At 38.5% G+C, this 20,592-nt stretch overlaps 2 protein-coding genes across 2 annotated transcripts; one reads left to right on the top strand and one right to left on the bottom strand.

Moving 5' to 3' along the window:
* Positions 1-134: 134 nt before the first annotated feature.
* LOC145912613 (EGF-like repeat and discoidin I-like domain-containing protein 3) lies at positions 135-1,736 on the bottom strand. The gene is made up of 4 exons (XM_083000149.1): positions 1,594-1,736; positions 926-1,081; positions 667-848; positions 135-391 (listed from the first exon to the last, which is right to left on the bottom strand). The coding sequence occupies exons 1-4, from the start codon at positions 1,613-1,615 to the stop codon at positions 251-253; spliced, it is 501 nt and encodes a 166-aa protein (XP_082856275.1). The 5' UTR covers positions 1,616-1,736; the 3' UTR covers positions 135-250.
* A 2,622-nt stretch (positions 1,737-4,358) lies between these two features.
* LOC145898514 (uncharacterized) lies at positions 4,359-20,222 on the top strand. The gene is made up of 22 exons (XM_082987039.1): positions 4,359-4,500; positions 4,613-4,768; positions 4,825-5,006; positions 5,099-5,241; positions 6,309-6,328; positions 6,520-6,699; positions 6,761-6,942; positions 7,231-7,359; positions 8,677-8,686; positions 8,964-9,143; positions 9,210-9,391; positions 9,628-9,760; positions 13,794-13,973; positions 14,040-14,221; positions 14,459-14,587; positions 16,446-16,455; positions 16,721-16,900; positions 16,967-17,148; positions 17,387-17,519; positions 18,857-19,036; positions 19,103-19,284; positions 19,522-20,222. The coding sequence occupies exons 1-22, from the start codon at positions 4,479-4,481 to the stop codon at positions 19,657-19,659; spliced, it is 3,015 nt and encodes a 1,004-aa protein (XP_082843165.1). The 5' UTR covers positions 4,359-4,478; the 3' UTR covers positions 19,660-20,222.
* Positions 20,223-20,592: the final 370 nt, after the last annotated feature.

Genomic DNA, 20,592 nt, shown 5'->3' on the forward strand with positions numbered 1-20,592 from the left:
TATACAATAATATTATTCAATTTTGTGGGATTCGTATTCCACACAAAAGGGGTTGGTCGTGTCGTAATTATGGTATAAATGCAGTTTAAAGCTTCTACCTGCCAAGAATACAACAACAGTTACATTGAAAGAGATGCATTTTTCCAATCAGTTTTTATTTTTCAATGTTAGTTCTGTTACAAATAATATCGCTCATATGCAGCATGTCAAATGTACATATTGTGATATTGTTGTTTGTCACAAGTCACTCTTAAGTAGACATCAAGTATTCGTGACGCAAACTAATATGACCTTTCCACTCTTGGGCGACAAGACGAAGTTTTACTGCAACCACCGGTTCGTGGAAGACGTTGATCACCTTTGTGTCCCTATCGCTGTTCCCATGAAAAAGCTGCGAAAAATGTTAGGAAGTAGTATTTAAAACATACTAAAACAAATAAATGGTTAGAAGTTTTTTGATACTTGTGTCTTGACCAGAATGTATCCAAAAACAAGTTTCAATGAAAGTGTGAACAAAAAACCCGCTTAACGTGGATTGAAAAATTATTAACTGTTTTTTACAATAAAGGGTTAGGGAGGTGCGAAATTGTAGTTAAATAATATAGACCCTCCCCAATGTAACAAAGTAAACCAAATTTAAACCAATTCAACAATCAACGTAAAAACCTCGTCCTTTTCGCCTGTAGAGTCCTGGACTGTTTTCCAGTCATTGTCGAAAGGGCCCATGTACATTATATTATATCGCGTTACCCATTGTCCAGGGTCGAGGCCATTTCTGCCTTGTGTAATAACACCGGTAACTTTGGTTGGTTTAACCAAAGTGACTTGAATCCATTCCCCAGGCTCATCTAAAAAACACTACCGATGTTTAATATTTGACAAATCGAGGAAATTGTGCGTCTAAGTGCTTGTCACATATACATACTGATTTTAGCAGCCCAAGCCCCGATATGCAGACCCGGTCTGTTGGGTGTGTTCAGTCGACCATAACGGGCGTGATGTTTAGCATCCCATTGGCTTGAAGATGACAAGGCGTGGTTCGGGACTTTTCCAGACTTCAGCCCAAGTTTTTTAAATGAATCTGAGAACAAACGTTGCTTGTAACCGTAGGCTATGCAAATTTCGACTTGACTTGGCGCAATTTCTGTTATGTCTATGTACGTGATTAAGGTGCATTTAGTGAAGCAAAAAGCCTCTGATTTATGTCAGCAGATTTTATATTGAAAAATCGATTTCGCTTGTGTAGGTTACCAAAGGCATCGTCAGTTTCTTATTCAAATAGACTGACGATGTTATGGTAACCCATAAGCGAAATCGAAATTATTGAAAAAATATGATCTGATGACGTAAATCATTGACTGGTTGCTTCACTATATACACCAACTAAAGTAATTCGCTGTCGCAGATAAATAAACAACGCCTAACCGAGGGCCAGATCCCTCTACAGCTATAAAGAAAGTCCTAAGTGATTAAGGTATGTACATACACCGTTTCAAACCAGTGGCTTATGGCACACTTTCGTAAAACAATAATATCACTGTACTTATGATGTCGATGATTATTCTGAGATATTGTGCTTGTTATTATTCTCACCAATACATGCAATTGTTGCCATAGTTGACGATGACGTGCCGATTTGATGATATAAAATTGCCTGCTTGTCAATACAGGTTTATTCGATTTTGGTCTCAAAAAAACACACGGTTTTAGTTTCTAAATAGCCACACAATATCAAATTATCTGATAAGTAACTGTAACGTGTTTCTTGTCACGTTTATGTGAGTTCGTATTTCACATACTATTTGGATTTACCAGACAAATAGTTAACTTCCTTTTACAGAACATAAGCCTTTTCATTCACAAAACACCTGCCGCAACTTATTTTGTAAAAGCACAGTTATTTATAATATTGGTTCATTCGATACAAACATGTTAGAGCGTTTAAAATTACGAAAGTTACTTCAACAAAAGTTTAACACAGTGTTTTAACACGGAGTCACTTTTTATGACTTTCTGCAAATTAACACAAATTCAGATTCAAAAGTGCATCTAAAATTCCATCTAATCTCAGGTCTAACATGACGGGGTTTTATACATGTTCGCAGGAAACTTGAATACGTTCCGACATTACGAAACCAGGAACCAGAATGCCAAGGATAATCAGAGCAGGGAAAAGGGCGATGGGGATTAAGCACGCGTCAGTGCGTTTGACGTAATTTCACGCCAGTTTACACACAATTCTGATAAACATAGAAGTATTTTCTTTTTTAAGTATAGTTTTGCGGGTTAGTTTGCATTAAACCAAGCGGCCCACGCGATGAATGCGTGACGAATCCATGATCGGTGCGTGTTTCGTCTAGGGAGGCGCACTGCGAGCAAGTAAAAATCAAAGGCAAGTGATTTCTGTATCGTTACAATTCACAAAGCAATTTGTCCTAACAAAGGTTGGTGTTATTTGGGAACGACGTGCATAATAAAAGGATTTTTTTATTGTATTCCTTTATGGATGTTGTTGAGGCCTTACAGCAGACGGGGCAATAGAGTTATACGCAATAAACAATTAACAATCAACAACAGCTCGCACTGTAGCAGCAGTTGCTTGCGTAATTGCCAAAGTTATCATCTCGAATATCGTCCAGTCAAACTGACTAGTAAAATAACATTCCCTAGCTTGGCAGACCAAGCACATCTCACGCAATCACGCACAGTTCATTGTTCATGTGAAGTGAATGACTTAAGCCATTACGTAACAGTAGCTTCAGGTGAACCTATTCTATTACTAGTATAGATGTCAAATATATAGCACGAACAAAACCAATGCAAGTATAAAACCTCATCAAATACCGTAAGCACTTTATTTTCTATGTAACGCACGTTGACACAGCCAGGCGCAGCTAGTCAACAGATTTAAGACTTAAAGTGCATCCAAAGCTTACTGCAGTTTCCCAAGTTTGCTTTACTCTGGCAACTTGTCGCCTTTTTTTTCAGGAAACAACGGCGTTATTCTGCTAATGGCCACTTTCCGCAAACAGTTTGCTGCCGTGACGTACTAAGTTCAGAACAAGAGACTTCTGAGGGAAATCTAGCCTTTTGCCTACATAGTTCAGACAGTTAAGTCAACAAAACAGCTCAAACCACGTGTTCAAATTCTGAAACCAGACTGATAGGACTACATTGATCTATGTTGCAAAAATGAAACCAGTCATTTGCACCGCAAAACTCAAAACAAACTTTTACTGTGTTTTCAACCGCTTTCGTTGCACAATCAGTCAAATTGACTTGTACTTGATTAGAAGACGATGATTTTTCATGCATTTCGTTTCTGCTGCAATATTTAATGCATAGTTAAAAACACTACAATAGCAAATATTGCTGCATTAGAGTCGATTACGCAAACGATTGTTTAAGTTGAAAAAATTTACATCGGCGGTTGTAGTAGCAGCCTCTGTGATGACGCACAGAAATATGTAAGGCGGAGAGTACCACGTTGATAAAAAAATGTTGGCCTCCCATTCAGTTTTTTTACTCGTTTTCGTAAATGGGTCCCTAATGAGTTTTTGTGGTGTTGCATCAACTCAAACGTTCATTATATCTGATGTGTACTTGTCGTGAATATGTGACCACTGGCACCATCAGCTAGATCCGTATTAAGCGTTTTGTGTGCACAACAGAAGTTCGAAGTCCCTTCAACGAGTGTTACTCTGGCAATGTCAACATGGACTTGACAATGAACAATGAAACTGCTTGAAGCTTAGCAAACAGAAGGATCCGCCCATCAGTTATAACGTCCTGTTGTGCAAGTCATTTCTCAAAAGTGCTGTTGCAATTCAAATTGTGGATTTACGGAGTATAATTAAACTTTGGCGTAAAGGTACTGTAAAGTAGTACTTTTCACCAAGTTTTTGGCGTTTTTCCGATATCTGCCGTGATCATGCCATGAGCAGGGTTATGGAAAGTCCCATTCAGCCTAAAATTGTCTTGATGCCATATATCATTGCATGTTCGATGGTGATAATGCTCTTGTCTTTAACTTTGATAAAACTTGTCACGCAACAATAATAATAATAAGATAAGAAGAAAAAGGTGCAAACCAATTGCAAAGGAAATTCACGTCAATCCCACAGAGGAAGCTCATTACTGACGTAGACATCAATACTGTAGTGCCTACGCATTCCATACGACCTGAAGCGTTTGTATCTCAGATGATAAGCCTAGCTACTTCCTTGTGTGTGGTTTTGACGAGAACGCTGTTACTAACTGCTGATATGCTTTGACTTGGACATAAAGTGCCAGTTTTTCGTGGATAGGTTGATGGCTATTTAATATTTAATTTGGCCTTACTGTAGCATAATTAACTGTTATATCGCTTGCAAGCATAAAATGCGTTCTTCCTATAGTCGCTGAAAAATCTAGTACAAGAATTCAAAGTTGTAAGCAACTTGTTAAGATAAATATTCCTCACTGGGTCAACAGTAACCATGGCAACGACAGCATGCATCGGTAAGAGCGTTGAACAGTTAACAGTGAAATACGAAGATGGAGGCCCAATCCTTACACTGAAAATTTATGAGCGTAATTTTGGTTCAAATTATTTATATAAGTGTGTTCGCAGAATCCTTTAAAAGGCTGGGACTGAAGTCTGGAAAAGTGCCGAACCACGCCATATCATCATCAGGCAGCTGGGATCCTCAGCATGAACACCGTTTCGGACGACTGAACACACCCAACAGACCGGGTTTACATATCGGGGCTTGGGCTGCTAAATCCAGTATGTAAATGGGAAAAAGGGTTTATTTTATCTCTGACTATGTTGCAACAATTTAGATGACGGAAGTCAATGGATTCAAGTGGATTTGGACAGAGCGACTAAAGTAACTGGAGTCATAACGCAGGGAAGAAACGGTTACGATCCAGGCCAGTGGGTTACACAGTACCATATTTTATATATGGGTCCTTTCGATAGGGACTGGAAGACAGTGAAGGATTCTTCGGGGAGCAAAACTGAGGTAGGATTCTTTTCTTTATATCTGTTGATATAATGCAACGTTTCGTCTTTAAGTCATTATTGTCTGAAAACACTTGTTTTAATAAACAACAGCTTTTTCATGGGAATAGCGATGCGGACACGAAGGTGACCAACATCTTTCACTCGCCGGTGGTTGCAGTAAAACTTCGTCTGGTCCCTGTTGAGTGGAAAGATCATATAAGTTTGCGTCACGAATACTTGACGTGTTCTGAAATGTAAAAAGACAACAGGCTACCATTTATTTAGACTTCGGCTACCATTTAAGCGGAAAGTGTTATATTTACCATTGTGATATTGCAGTCATTTTATTAATAGCCTATAATAGTACTGCTATAAGTCTGTCTTCGATTACTTTTAATGTCGACCACACTCAAAGTAAACTACTTCAGACGTAAAAAAGCATAGGATGATAACAGTAACATATAAGGTAATATGTTTGTGAATTGTTGTCTTGGCATTTTAAAATGTGACGTTATTTTGTGTCGACGTGACCAATTGGCTGATTAATAACAGTGATTGACACACGACGTAAGTACAGCGTTCCTACAAAACCAAAATCAATGGTAAATGTGTTAGACCCTACCACAAAAATTCCGTTCACAATTCGTTATTTTCTTGCGTTTATACGTCCGAAATTGGTTGATTTAGTGATGGTATAGAGATGAACACAAGAATTTATGCCAAGGGTTGGAAATCAAATTTCTCCGTGAGCGAAATTAAAACTTGAGAAGCAACTGAAAGGCTGCACTGTGAATGTCAATAAAATAATACATACCAGGAACACAGTTAGCAACGAGTTATTCTGCCGTATGTCATATTATCACATCTTATATCTGGACGCTATCTTAAGACCAACATAGCAGAGAAACTGTGACACGCATTGGCCCAAAAGTGTTATTAGCTGATACTTTGATTTCTATTGACTCGTCTCAAACGGCGCGCTGCGGCGCATTTGTTTAAGACAAAAAAGGGGCAAGGCTGCTGAGTAGGATGAATTCGAATTAGCTAATTTCAATTAAAGCGAATCGTAACCATCGATACTAAGCAACAGCAGTTGGAAAAGCAGCTATATTCAGTTTGATAAAGTGAGTGCGGGTGCGCACGAAGTAGATAAGCTCACTGTTTAACTCATGTCAACGATTCCGAACTTTTAATCGCTAGACAGTTTGATTGTGAACCTACAGTACAATATTGTGTTACTGCTAGTTCGAATTTGCTGAAGAATCAACCGTTTTTTTGATCAAGCCGAAGTTTGAATTTACTTGGTACTGTTATTCAATAGTGCAGAATCAACTATGACAGGTAAGTAATTGATAAAACGAAAATTTGTAGTTTAACAATGTGGTTTGTACGTATGCATAACTGAATATAAAACTAAATTTTGCTTCCTAGATTTCAATGAAATTACAGCGAATTATCATCAAATTATCATTTACGAAGTTCAATGTTAAATTTAAATGTAATCCATTCTAACTTTGTTTTGTTGTTTAAAGCTTACCACGAAGGAACATTCCGAAAACCCCTTCAAAAACTAGGTTTAAAGTGTGGAACAATTCCTAACCACGCCATATCAGCTTCAAGCAGTTGGGACGGCCGACATGAACCACGTTACGGACGACTGAGCACACCCAACAGACCCGGTCTACATATCGGCGCATGGGCTGCCAGGACAAGTGAGTAAATATAAAGTTTTGTTGAATCTCTATTTTCACACTCCAATTACTATTAATTTAGATAACTCTAACCAATGGATTCAAGTTGATTTGACAAGTCCAACCAGAATAGCTGGGGTCATAACACAAGGAAGAAATGGGTCTAAACCTGAACAGTGGGTTACACGGTACAAAATTTTGTATGTTGGCCCTTCCGATTTCAACTGGAAAACAGCAAAAGATTCTAACGCAAATGGAAATGAGGTTGCCTTTCTCATCTTAATTTAGGTTATTGTCAGATCAATGAAAAAAAACCCAGCAGATTAACGTGACTAAACTATTTTAAAAATTTACGTGAAAACGTGTGACAGCACTTATAACAGATGGAAGTTACAATCGAATTAGTAATTAATTTTCTGTTCCGGTCTATCACCTCACGTTACCATGCTTGTTGTTCCTCGGCAAGTACACAAAAACTTTACTAATGTTCATTTTTTGTGCTATCGTAATTTATTCCCTCAAACACATAGTAAAACGTTGTGGATTTTACAGGTTTTTTATGGCAACAGCGATAAGGACACGAAGGTGACCAACATCTTCCAGTCGCCGGTGGTTGCCGTCAAACTTCGTCTGGTCCCTGTTGAGTGGCATGGTCATATTAGTTTGCGTCACGAATACTTGGTATCTTAAGAGTAAACTTGATGTCATTTTATGAAGAATTTGTTGCTTCCAGTGAATCGTGTTTGAGTCATTTCGTAATACTCAAACTCATGCGAGGTTAAAATGTAATTAGTGAACTCGTTTGAAATGGATTTTAGTTTCAGTATCTTGTTCATTATTGGTGTTATTGGTGAGATAATTCATCAAATATGGTAAATTGGGATGTGCACAAATTCAATACACTTGGTAGGTGTCAATCTGCATGCTATTTATGAAAATGTTGGGAAAACGTATTTGGACGACTCAAATTGAATCAAGTACTCACAAACAATTTGTTCCAAGAGACCTGTAAGCCTATTTTGGCGATGTTGTGTACACATTTGTGAGGCGCACAATATTAATGATTAATCGTGTCTGCTAACTTTTCCATTCAGCTATATCACGTTCCGTTGTGTACACAGGCAACCTGTGTATTACGCTGAACTGAAACGTTCAGTGCATCTGATGTGTACTTGTCGTAAAATTTAATCATGTTTTGTGTGCGCAAGTAAGTTCCATTACCTTCCTGGCCATGAGAAATTGTTACTGGCAATCCCAACAAAAACTTGTCAACGAACAATAAAACAGAACCCATACAACAAAGAAAAGCACTTCCCATATGATGAAAATAGCTGTGATAATCATTCTGTTTTATAGTTCTAAACGAATTATTCTGCCTTATTTCACATTATCACAGACTTCGCAACATGAATACTATTTTAAAAACAAACAAACAGTGAAACTCCTGATGCTTGATTTCTATTGATTTGTTTGGAACGGCGCACCGCAGCGTAATAGTTATAGTAAAATATAAGGCAGCTGAAAAAGGTGAATTCGAACTAGTTTTGTTCAATTAAAGCCAAACGTACAAAGCAACAGCAGTAGGCAAAGAAACCATAATCTTTGGGGCTTAGAAGCCAGACAAGTTCACTGTATGAGAAGATGCCTTAAACCTGAAGCGCAAATAATATTCTCGTCAACTCTCTATTCATGTCGTGTAACGAATCGTGACGCGCTAGCTAGACTGGTGGGAGGAAGCTGTGAAGCTGAACCGCAGACGGGCTTGTTTTCGCGACGTACGCTTTCTGTACTCCAGCAAAGACCAGAGGCTAGTGACTGTGTGGTTTCGGATTACCGCAATGGAGAGTTGGTTCATGCTGTTTTATCTAGTGAACAATTTATAGGATAGGTGGAATTTTCGCGAGGAAGCTCGTTTCGTATGTGAGTGCTATTCAGCATTAGATGAAGCCTAATACGCTTAAATGCCCACTTACTGTACAACATTTCTTAACTGCACAGCCTTGCATAAGTTAGTAGAGGAATTGAACAATCCGAAGTTTCAGTCTACTTGTTACTGTAATTCAGTGGTGCAGAATCAACTATGTCAAGTAAAGCAAGAAGTAGAGGATCTCTTGGTAACATATTGCTAAACTGAACATATTCATTTTTTGCAACATCTTGCATTTTTGTGCATCAAAATAAATTTTGCTTCTTTACTTATAATTACAGGCCAAAAACCTATAATTTACGATAATTATAATCAAAATTCGATGTAATCCTTTCTGTGTTTGTTCTGTTGTTTACAGTTTACCAAGAAAGAACGTTCGTAAAACCCCTTCAAAAACTTGGTCTGAAGTGTGGAACAGTTCCTAACCACGCCATATCAGCTTCAAGCAGTTGGGACGGCCAACATGAACCACGTTACGGACGACTGAGCACACCAAACAGACCCGGTCTACATATCGGCGCATGGGCTGCCAGGACAAGTGAGTTAATGTGAAACATTCCAATTGTTGTTTTGCCAAGTAAAAAACTTAATCACTGAAATTTAGACGATTCAAACCAATGGATTCAAGTTGATTTGGCAAGTCCAACCAGAATAGCTGGGGTCATCACACAAGGTAGAAATGGCTTCGAACCAGGACAATGGGTTACACGATACAAAGTTTTGTATGTTGGTCCTTCCGATTTCAACTGGAAAACAGCAAAAGATTCATACGGAAATGGAAATGAGGTTGCCTTTCATTACTGTTTTAAACTATGTTAAAAGTTGACGTGAAAACATGTGACAGAATTTATAACAGCTAGAAGTGACAATCCAAATAGTAATTGGTTTTCTGTTCTGGTCTATCACCTCACGTTATCATGTTTATTGATCCTCGGCAAGTACACAGAAACTTTACTGAAGTTCAGCATTTTGCTATCGTGATTTAGGCTTTTGAACACAGCAAAAAAATAAGGTTTTTACAGGTTTTGTACGGCAACAGCGATAGGGACACGAAGGTCACCAACATATTTCAGTCGCCGGTTGTTGCAGTCAAGCTTCGCCTGGTCCCTGTTGAGTGGCATGGTCATATTAGTTTGCGTCACGAGTACTTGGTATCTTAAGAGTAAACTTGATGTCTTATTTTGGAAGTTTGTTGCTTCTAGTGAATTGTATTTACGACATCATTTCGTAACACTTAAAATCATTCTACATTAACGATTAATCGTGTCTGCTCACTTTTCCATTTAGTTGTATTACTTTCCTTTTGTGTACAAAGGCAATCTGATGTGTTTTATTGTGTTGTGCAGAACTGAAACTTTTGGTGAATCTGTTAATTACTAATCGTAAAAATTTAATCATGCTTCGTTTAAACAAGTAAGTTCCATTACCTTCCTGGGAATTAGAAATTTTTACTGGCAATCTCAACAAAAACTTGTCAACGAACAATAACACAGAACCCATACAACAAAGAAAAGCTCTTCCCAGTTGATGAAAATAGCTGTGATAATCATTCTGTTTTATAGTTCTAAACGAATTATTCTGCCATATTTCACATTATCACAGACTTCGTAACATGAATACTATTTTAAAAACAAACAAACAGTGAAACTCCTGAAACTTGATTTCTATTGATTTGTTTGGAACGGCGCACCGCAGCGCGATAGTTAGGGTAAAAAAAAGGTAGCTGAAAAGGGTGAACTCGCTTTAGGGCCTATATGGGTATTAGATTGGAGAAATCCTGTGTTCAAGGCCCTCGGCTGTAATGCATCTAGCGACTGTTCCGCTTGTCTCCCAATGACCGTTAATGGGTCTTGTGACTTACATAGGGACCTAAAATTCTACAAAGTTGAAAAAAAAAATTTGCTCCTGGATGAGACTGTACAGAGCAAGGACTTTTTGGGCCTCCTGGAAGATCGTATGACCAACAGGGGAGTATACCCAGCCCTTGGGGAGGGCTTTGACATTATTTCAGCAACTAAATTTGATGCCATCGCATAGAGAAGAGTTAGAACTTACAAAAAAGTGCAAATGAGTAGGTAGTTGAACGATTCATTTTTCTGCAAAATCCAGTTCCATTTTTGGTTGCTCTTTTAACCAAAATACTGAGTAACCAGGGGGGCAAATGGCCCTAGGGGGATGACTAAACCATTTTTTCGGAGACTAATTTCGATCAAACTTTGTAGATATGAAATGGATTTTTCATAAAATCACAAATGAATGGACACTTAAACGATTCATTTTTCCACAAATACAGCCTGATTTTTTTGCTCTATTTTCAACATAATTTTCAGCAGCACCCACCAGCAAGTTACTACCTAATTGGAATAGCCCAAAAACCTAAAATTCGCCATGACAACAGCACGTACATGTGCGCTCATTCAACCGTAAATTTAACTTAATTGCGTCACAGCTTTGCTTGGTGATGCATGACTTTGCATTGTGACACAGGTCTACACGGTGGGTATTTCCCAGCACCAAAACTAATTTTCATAGAAATACCAATATGCGTCCTTCAATAGGAGGTCAATGGACCAGATTCCCAATTGGCCTAAGCCGCAAAGTATATGGGACATTCACCTATCACAATGTGAAGTTTCACACCTGGTTGATCATCGATCCCAGAGTTATGGCTGTTTTACCAACACCACCTAAACAACAGAAAATGGCCTTATCAGCAGGGCTACAAGCAGTACAGCTAATAGGCAGAAAATGATGCCACCGACCTTAAGCGGTTCACATAAATTACACCGAAACATCATGCACCAGTCATGGCAACACCCATTTGTATGCACACATGCTCAACGACACAACAAAAGTTTCAAATAATCAATATTCGAGGCTAATTAGTCACATGCATAATGGTAAGAAATCATGGCTATCTCCAAAGCATGAAAATGACACGAAAAAAGTGCTGTTAAGTGGCTCACAAGACCTTGCAAAGTGTTTTGTATTGAAATTTAATGGCCCAAACACAATTAGCAACTACTGTACATGTCAACAAGTGCAGTACATACAGGAAATACATTGTTGGTTGCGGCAGTTTCAGCAGTGGGTTTATTGGAATCCTTTCGTATGAAGTATCACCCACCGGCATTGGACCACTTCTTTCTGTGGCAATAAATACAGTAATTAGGCCACAAAATAATTAAATTTCATGTGTTATGACTAAACAAGATTAAATAGATTTTAATTCGAGATTTTGCAAATTAGGTCAACAAATGAATTGATGCTGTGAAAGACAGCACATGCACAAATGCCATGACGAATGAACAATACATTGCAAAAACTATGTGTTATAAATGACTCAAAATGTGTTGGGGAATGACAATAAAGGAAATGCATGCATTTTAAGCTATATTTCAAGTTGTTTAAAAGCTGGAAGTCAAGCAACATACCCCATACTTTATGTACATTAGGCATTGAAAAAATTAATTTTTGTCACTAAGTGGCGATGGATGACTGGAGCTGGTTTAAAATCCTCCTATGATGTTTAACTTACATAAATAAACATATTTCAGTGCAAATTTAATGTCTATTTCACCATTTAAAAAATTTGACATTTCGCCTTAAGGACCTATATGGGTATTAGATTGGAGAAATCCTGTGTTCAAGGCCCTCGGCTGTAATGCATCTAGCGACTGTTTCGCTTGTTTCCCAATGACCGTTGATGGGTCTTGTGACTTACATAGGGACCTAAATTGTACAAAGTTGAAAAAAAAAATTTGCTCCTGGATGAGACTGTACAGAGCAAGGACTTTTTGGGCCTCCTGGAAGATCATATGACCAACAGGGGGGAATACCCAGCCCTTGGGGGAGGGCTTTGACACTTTTTCAGCAACTAAATTTGATGCCATCGCATAGAGAAGAGTTGGAACTTACAAAAAATGCAAATGAGTGGGTAGTTGAACGATTCATTTTTCTGCAAAATCCAGTTTCATTTTTTGTTGCTCTTTTAACCAAAATACTGAGTAACCAGGGGGGCAAATGGCCCTAGGGGAATGGTTAAACCATTTTTCGGAGACTAATTTCGATCAAACTTTGTAGATATGAAATGGATCTTTCATAAAATCACAAATGATTGGACACTTAAACAATTCATTTTTTCACAAATACAGCCTGATTTTTGTGCTCTATTTTCAACATAATTTTCAGCAGCACCCACCAGCAAGTTACTACCTAATTGGAATAGCCCAAAACACCCTAAAATTCGCCATGACAACAGCACGTACATGTGCGCTCATTCAACCGTAAATTTAACTTAATTGCGTCACTGCTTTGCTTGGTGATGCATGACTTTGCATTGTGACACAGGTCTACACGGTGGGCATTTCCCAGCACCAAAACTAATTTTCATAGAAATACCAATATGCATCCTTTAGTTATGTTCAATTAAAGCCAAACGTACAAAGCAACAGAAGTAGGCAAAGAAACCATAATCTTGGGGCTTAGAAGGCAGACAACTTCATTGTGTAAGAAGATGCTTTCACCTGAAGCGCAAATAACATTCTCGTCAAATCTCAACTCATGTCAAGTGTAACGAAACTTTACTCGCTAGCTAGACTGATGGGAGGAAGCTGTGAAACTGAACCGCAGTCGGGCTTGTTGTCGCGACGTACGCTTTCTGTATTCCAAGCAAAGACCAAAAGCAAAGACCACAGGCTAGTGACTGTGTGGTTTCAGATTACCGCAATGTAGCGTTGGTTCATGCTGTTTTATCTAGTGAACAATTTATAGGATAGGTGGGATTTTCGCGTGGAAGCTCGTTTCGTATGTGAGTGCTATTCAGCATTAAATGAAGCCTATTACGCTTAAATGCCCACTTACTGTACAACATTTCTTAACTGCACAGCCTCGCATAAGTTAGTAGAGGAATTGAACAGTTTTTGAACAATCCGAAGTTTCAATCTACTTGTTACTGTAATTCAGTGGTGCAGAATCAACTATGTCAAGTAACGCAAGAAGTAGAGCGTCTCTTGGTAATACATTGTTAAACTGAACATATTCATTTTTTACAATCTAATGTTGCATTTTTGAGCATCAAAATAAATTTTGCTTCTTTACTGAAATTACAGGCCAAAAACCTATAATTTACGATAATTATAATCAAAATTCGATGTAATCCTTTCTGTGTTTGTTCGGTTGTTTACAGTTTACCAAGAAAGAGCGTTCGTAAAACCCCTTCAAAAACTTGGTCTAAAGTGTGGAACAGTTCCTAACCACGCCATATCAGCTTCAAGCAGTTGGGACGGCCAACATGAACCCCGTTACGGACGACTGAGCACACCAAACAGACCCGGTCTACATATCGGCGCATGGGCTGCCAAGACAAGTGAGTAAATGTGAAACACTCCAATTATTGTTTTGCCAAGTAAGAAACTTAATCACTGAAATTTAGACGATTCAAACCAATGGATTCAAGTTGATTTGACAAGTCCAACCAGAATAGCTGGGGTCATCACACAAGGTAGAAATGGCTTCGAACCAGGACAATGGGTTACACGATACAAAGTTTTGTATGTTGGTCCTTCCGATTTCAACTGGAAAACAGCAAAAGATTCATACGGAAATGGAAATGAGGTTGCCTTTCATTACTATTTTAAACTATATTAAAAGTTGACGTGAAAACATGTGACAGAATTTATAACAGCTAGAAGTGACAATCCAAATAGTAATTGTTTTTTTGTTCCCGTCTATCACCTCACGTTATCATGTTTATTGATCCTCGGCAAGTACACAGAAACTTTACTAGTTCAGCTTTTTTGCTATCGTGATTTAGGCTTTTGAACACATAGAAAAAAAATAAGGTTTTTACAGGTTTTGTACGGCAACAGCGATAGGGACACGAAGGTCACCAACATTTTTCAGTCGCCGGTTGTTGCAGTCAAGCTTCGTCTGGTCCCTGTTGAGTGGCATGGTCATATTAGCTTGCGTCACGAGTACTTGGTATCTTAAGAGTTCGCTTGATGTCTTATTTTGGAAGTTTGTTGCTTCTAGTGAATTGTATTTACGACATCATTTCGTAACACTTAAAATCATTCTACATTAACGATTAATCGTGTCTGCTGACTTTTCCATTTAGTTGTATTACTTTCCTTTTGTGTACAAAGGCAATCTGATGTGTTTTATTGTGTTGTGCAGAACTGAAACGTTTGGTGCATCTGTTATTTACTAATCGTAAAAATTTAATCATGCTTCGTTTAAACAAGTAAGTTCCATTACCTTCCTGGGAATTAGAAATTTTTACTGGCAATCTCAACAAAAACTTGTCAACGAACAATAACACAGAACCCATACAACAAAGAAAAGCTCTTCCCAGTTGATGAAAATAGCTGTGATAATCATTCTGTTTTATAGTTCTAAACGAATTATTCTGCCATATTTCACATTATCACAGACTTCGTAACAAGAATACTATTTTAAAAACAAACAAACAGTGAAACTCCTGAAACTTGATTTCTATTGATTTGTTTGGAACGGCGCACCGCAGCGCGATAGTTAGGGGAAAAAAAGGTAGCTGAAATGGGTGAACTCGCTTTAGGGCCTATATGGGTATTAGATTGGAGAAATCCTGTGTTCAAGGCCCTCGGCTGTAATGCATCTAGCGACTGTTCCGCTTGTTTCCCAATGACCGTTGATGGGTCTTGTGACTTACATAGGGACTTAAATTCTACAAAGTTGAAAAAAAAAATTTGCTCCTGGATGAGACTGTACAGAGCAAGGACTTTTTGGGCCTCCTGGAAGATCATATGACCAACAGGGGAGTATACCCAGCCCTTGGGGAGGGCTTTGACATTTTTTCAGCAACTAAATTTGATGCCATCGCATAGAGAAGAGTTGGAACTTACAAAAAATGCAAATGAGTGGGTAGTTGAACGATTCATTTTTCTGCAAAATCCAGTTTCATTTTTTGTTGCTCTTTTAACCAAAATACTGAGTAACCAGGGGGGCAAATGGCCCTAGGGGAATGGTTAAACCATTTTTCGGAGACTAATTTCGATCAAACTTTGTAGATATGAAATGGATCTTTCATAAAATCACAAATGATTGGACACTTAAACAATTCATTTTTTCACAAATACAGCCTGATTTTTGTGCTCTATTTTCAACATAATTTTCAGCAGCACCCACCAGCAAGTTACTACCTAATTGGAATAGCCCAAAACACCCTAAACTTCGCCATGACAACAGCACGTACATGTGCGCTCATTCAACCGTAAATTTAACTTAATTGCGTCACTGCTTTGCTTGGTGATGCATGACTTTGCATTGTGACACAGGTCTACACGGTGGGCATTTCCCAGCACCAAAACTAATTTTCACAGAAATACCAATATGCATCCTTTAGTTATGTTCAATTATAGCCAAACGTGCAAAGCAACAGAAGTAGGCAAAGAAACCATAATCTTCGGTGCTTAGAAGGCAGACAACTTCACAGTATGAGGAGATGCTTTCACCTGAAGCGCAAATAACATTCGCGTCAACTCTCTATTCATGTCGTGTAACGAATCGTGACTCCCTAGCTAGACTGATGGGAGGAAGCTGTGAAGCTGAACCGCAGACGGGCTTGTTTTCGCGACGTACGCTTTCTGTATTTCAAGCAAAGACCACAGGCTAGTGACTGTGTGGTTTCAAATTACCGCAATGGAGAGTTGGTTCATACTGTTTTAACTAGTGAACAATTTATAGGATGGGTGAGATGTTTGCGTGGAAGCTCGTTTCGTGCGTGAGTGCTATTCAGCATTAGATGAAGCCTAATACGCTTAAATGCCCACTTACTGTACAACATTTCTTAACTGCACAGCCTTGCATAAGTTAGTAGAGGAACTGAACAATCCGAAGTTTCAGTCTACTTGTTACTGTAACTCAGTGGTGCAGAACCAACTATGTCAAGTAACGCAAGAAGTAGAGGTAACATATTGCTAAACTGAACATATTAATTTTTTACAATCTAATGTTGCATTTTTGAGCATCAAAATAAATTTTGCTTCTTTACTGAAATTACAGGCCAAAAACCTATAATTTACGATAATTATAATCAAAATTCGATGTAATCCTTTTTTGTTCTGTTGTTTACAGTTTACCAAGAAAGTGCGTTCGTAAAACCCCTGCAAAAACTTGGTCTAAAGTGTGGAACAGTTCCTAACCACGCCATATCAGCTTCAAGCAGTTGGGACGGCCAACATGAACCACGTTACGGACGACTGAGCACACCCAACAGACCCGGTCTACATATCGGCGCATGGGCTGCCAGGACAAGTGAGTAAATGTGAAACACTCCAATTATTGTTTTGCCAAGTAAGAAACTTAATCACTGAAATTTAGACGATTCAAACCAATGGATTCAAGTTGATTTGACAAGTCCAACCAGAATAGCTGGGGTCATCACACAAGGTAGAAATGGCTTCGAACCAGGACAATGGGTTACACGATACAAAGTTTTGTATGCTGGTCCTTCCGATTTCAACTGGAAAACAGCAAAAGATTCATACGGAAATGGAAATGAGGTTGCCTTTCATTACTATTTTAAACTATGTTAAAAGTTGACGTGAAAACATGTGACAGAATTTATAACAGCTAGAAGTGACAATCCAAATAGTAATTGGTTTTTTGTTCCCGTCTATCACCTCACGTTATCATGTTTATTGATCCTCGGCAAGTACACAGAAACTTTACTGAAGATCAGCTTTTTGCTATCGTGATTTAGGCTTTTGAACACATAGCAAAAAAATAAGGTTTTTGCAGGTTTTGTACGGCAACAGCGATAGGGACACGAAGGTCACCAACATTTTTCAGTCGCCGGTTGTTGCAGTCAAGCTTCGCCTGGTCCCTGTTGAGTGGCATGGTCATATTAGTTTGCGTCACGAGTACTTGGTATCTTAAGAGTTCGCTTGATGTCTTATTTTGGAAGTTTGTTGCTTCTAGTGAATTGTATTTACGACATCATTTCGTAACACTTAAAATCATTCTACATTAACGATTAATCGTGTCTGCTGACTTTTCCATTTAGTTGTATTACTTTCCTTTTGTGTACAAAGGCAATCTGATGTGTTTTATTGTGTTGTGCAGTGCATCTGATGTGTACTTGTCGTAAAAATTCAATCATGTTTTGTGTGCGCAAGTAAGTTCCATTACCTTCCTGGGAATTAGAAATTGCTACTGGCAATCTCAACAAAAACTTGTCAACGAACAATAACACAGAACCCATACAACAAAGAAAAGCTCTTCCCAGTTGATGAAAATAGCTGTGATAATCATTCTGTTTTATAGTTCTAAACGAATTATTCTGCCATATTCCACATTATCACAGACTTCGCAACATGAATTCTGTTTCAAAAACAAACAAACAGTGAAACTCCTAGAACTTGATTTCTATTGATTTGTTTGGAACGGCGCACCGCAGCGCGATAGTTAGAGTAAAAAAAAAATAAGGTAGCTGAAAAGGGTGAATTCGCTTTAGTTATGTTCAATTAAAGCCAAACGTACAAAGCAACAGAAGTAGGCAAAGAAACCATAATCTTTGGTGCTTAGAAGGCAGACAATTTCATTGTGTGAGAAGATGCTTTCACCGAAGCGCAAATAACATTCTCGTCAAATCTCAACTCATGTCAAGTGTAACGAAACTTTACTCGCTAGCTAGACTGATGGGAGGAAGCTGTGAAACTAAACCGCAGTCGGGCTTGTTGTCGCGACGTACGCTTTCTGTATTTCAAGCAAAGACCACAGGCTAGTGACTGTGTGGTTTCAGATTACCGCAATGGAAAGTTGGTTCATGCTGTTTTATCTAGTGAACAATTTATAGGATAGGTGGGATTTTCGCGTGGAAGCTCGTTTCGTATGTGAGTGCTATTCAGCATTAAATGAAGCCTAATACGCTTAAATGCCCACTTACTGTACAACATTTCTTAACTGCACAGCCTTGCATAAGTTAGTAGAGGAATTGAACAGTTTTTGAACAATCCGAAGTTTCAATCTACTTGTTACTGTAACTCAGTGGTTAAGAATCAACTATGTCAAGTAACGCAAGAAGTAGAGCGTCTCTTGGTAACATTGTTAAACTGAACATATTCATTTTTTGCAATCTAATGTTGCATTTTTGAGCATCAAAATAAATTTTGCTTCTTTACTGAAATTACAGGCCAAAAACCTATAACTTACGATAATTATAATCAAAATTCGATGTAATCCTTTCTGTGTTTGTTCGGTTGTTTACAGTTTACCAAGAAAGAGCGTTCGTAAAACCCCTTCAAAAACTTGGTCTAAAGTGTGGAACAGTTCCTAACCACGCCATATCAGCTTCAAGCAGTTGGGACGGCCAACATGAACCACGTTACGGACGACTGAGCACACCAAACAGACCCGGTCTACATATCGGCGCATGGGCTGCCAGGACAAGTGAGTAAATGTGAAACACTCCAATTATTGTTTTGCCAAGTAAGAAACTTAATCACTGAAATTTAGACGATTCAAACCAATGGATTCAAGTTGATTTGACAAGTCCAACCAGAATAGCTGGGGTCATCACACAAGGTAGAAATGGCTTCGAACCAGGACAATGGGTTACACGATACAAAGTTTTGTATGTTGGTCCTTCCGATTTCAACTGGAAAACAGCAAAAGATTCATACGGAAATGGAAATGAGGTTGCCTTTCATTACTATTTTAAACTATATTAAAAGTTGGCGTGAAAACATGTGACAGAATTTATAACAGCTAGAAGTTACAATCCAAATAGTAATTGTTTTTTTGTTCCCGTCTACCACCTCACGTTATCATGTTTATTGACCCTCGGCAAGCACACAGAAACTTTACTAGTTCAGCTTTTTTGCTATCGTGATTTAGGCTTTTGAACACATAGCAAAAAAATAAGGTTTTTACAGGTTTTGTACGGCAACAGCGATAGGGACACGAAGGTCACCAACATTTTTCAGTCGCCGGTTGTTGCAGTCAAGCTTCGCCTGGTCCCTGTTGAGTGGCATGGTCATATTAGCTTGCGTCACGAGTACTTGGTATCCTAAGAGTTCACTTGATGTCTTATTTTGGAAGTGTGTTGCTTCCGGTGAATTGTGTTTAAATCGACATCATTTCGTAACACTTAAAATCATTCTACATTAACGATTTATCGTGTCTGCTGACTTTTCCATTTAGTTGTGTTACTTTCCTTTGTGTACACAGGCAACCTAAAATGTTTTATTGTGTTGTGCAGAACTGAAACGTTCAGTGCATCTGATGTGTACTTGTCGTAAAAATTCAATCATGTTTTGTGTGCGGAAGTAAGTTTCACTTTCCTCCTGGGCATTACAAATTGTTACTGGCAATCTCAACAAAAAGTTGTCAACGAACAATAACACAGAACCCATACAACAAAGAAAAGCACTTCCCATATGATGAAAATAGCTGTGATAATCATTCTGTTTTATAGTTCTAAACGAATTATTCTGCCTTATTTCACATTATCACAGACTTCGTAACATGAATTCTGTTTTAAAAACAAACAAACAGTGGTACAGCTGAAATATGATTTCTATTGATTTGTTTGGAACGGCGCACCGCAGCGCAATAGTTATAGTAAAATATAAGGTAGCTGAAAAAGGTGAATTCGAATTAGTTGTGTTCTATTAAAGCTAAGCCTACAAAGTAACAGCAGTAGGCAAAGAAACCATAATGTTTTGTGCTTAGAGGGCAGACAAGTTCACTGTATGAGAAGATGCTTTAAACCTGAAGCGCAAATAACATTCGCGTCAACTCTCTATTCATGTCGTGTAACGAATCGTGACTCGCTAGCTAGACTGATGTGAGGAAGCTGTGAAGCTGAACCGCAGACGGGCTTGTTTTCGCGACGTACGCTTTCTGTATTCCAAAGAAAGACCTAACGCTAGTGACTGCAGCCCTGTTTACATGAACGGTTTGCGAGCGAGCTTGCGGCATGGAGCCGTGAAGAACTAACAGAC

Source organism: Ascidia mentula, chromosome 1 (assembly GCF_947561715.1).
Source record: "Ascidia mentula chromosome 1, kaAscMent1.1, whole genome shotgun sequence".
Classification (NCBI taxonomy): Eukaryota; Metazoa; Chordata; class Ascidiacea; order Phlebobranchia; family Ascidiidae; genus Ascidia; species Ascidia mentula.

Coding starts and splice junctions, on each gene's coding strand:
- LOC145912613 (XM_083000149.1), bottom strand. CDS start 1,615: ATGGCAACAATTGCATGTATTG. Junction 1,082..1,593: donor GGCAACAATTGCATGTATTG/GTGAGAATAATA, acceptor GTTTGTTCTCAG/ATTCATTTAAAAAACTTGGG. Junction 849..925: donor GGCTTGGGCTGCTAAAATCA/GTATGTATATGT, acceptor AGTGTTTTTTAG/ATGAGCCTGGGGAATGGATT.
- LOC145898514 (XM_082987039.1), top strand. CDS start 4,479: ATGGCAACGACAGCATGCATCG. Junction 17,149..17,386: donor CATACGGAAATGGAAATGAG/GTTGCCTTTCAT, acceptor AGGTTTTTGCAG/GTTTTGTACGGCAACAGCGA. Junction 19,285..19,521: donor CATACGGAAATGGAAATGAG/GTTGCCTTTCAT, acceptor AGGTTTTTACAG/GTTTTGTACGGCAACAGCGA.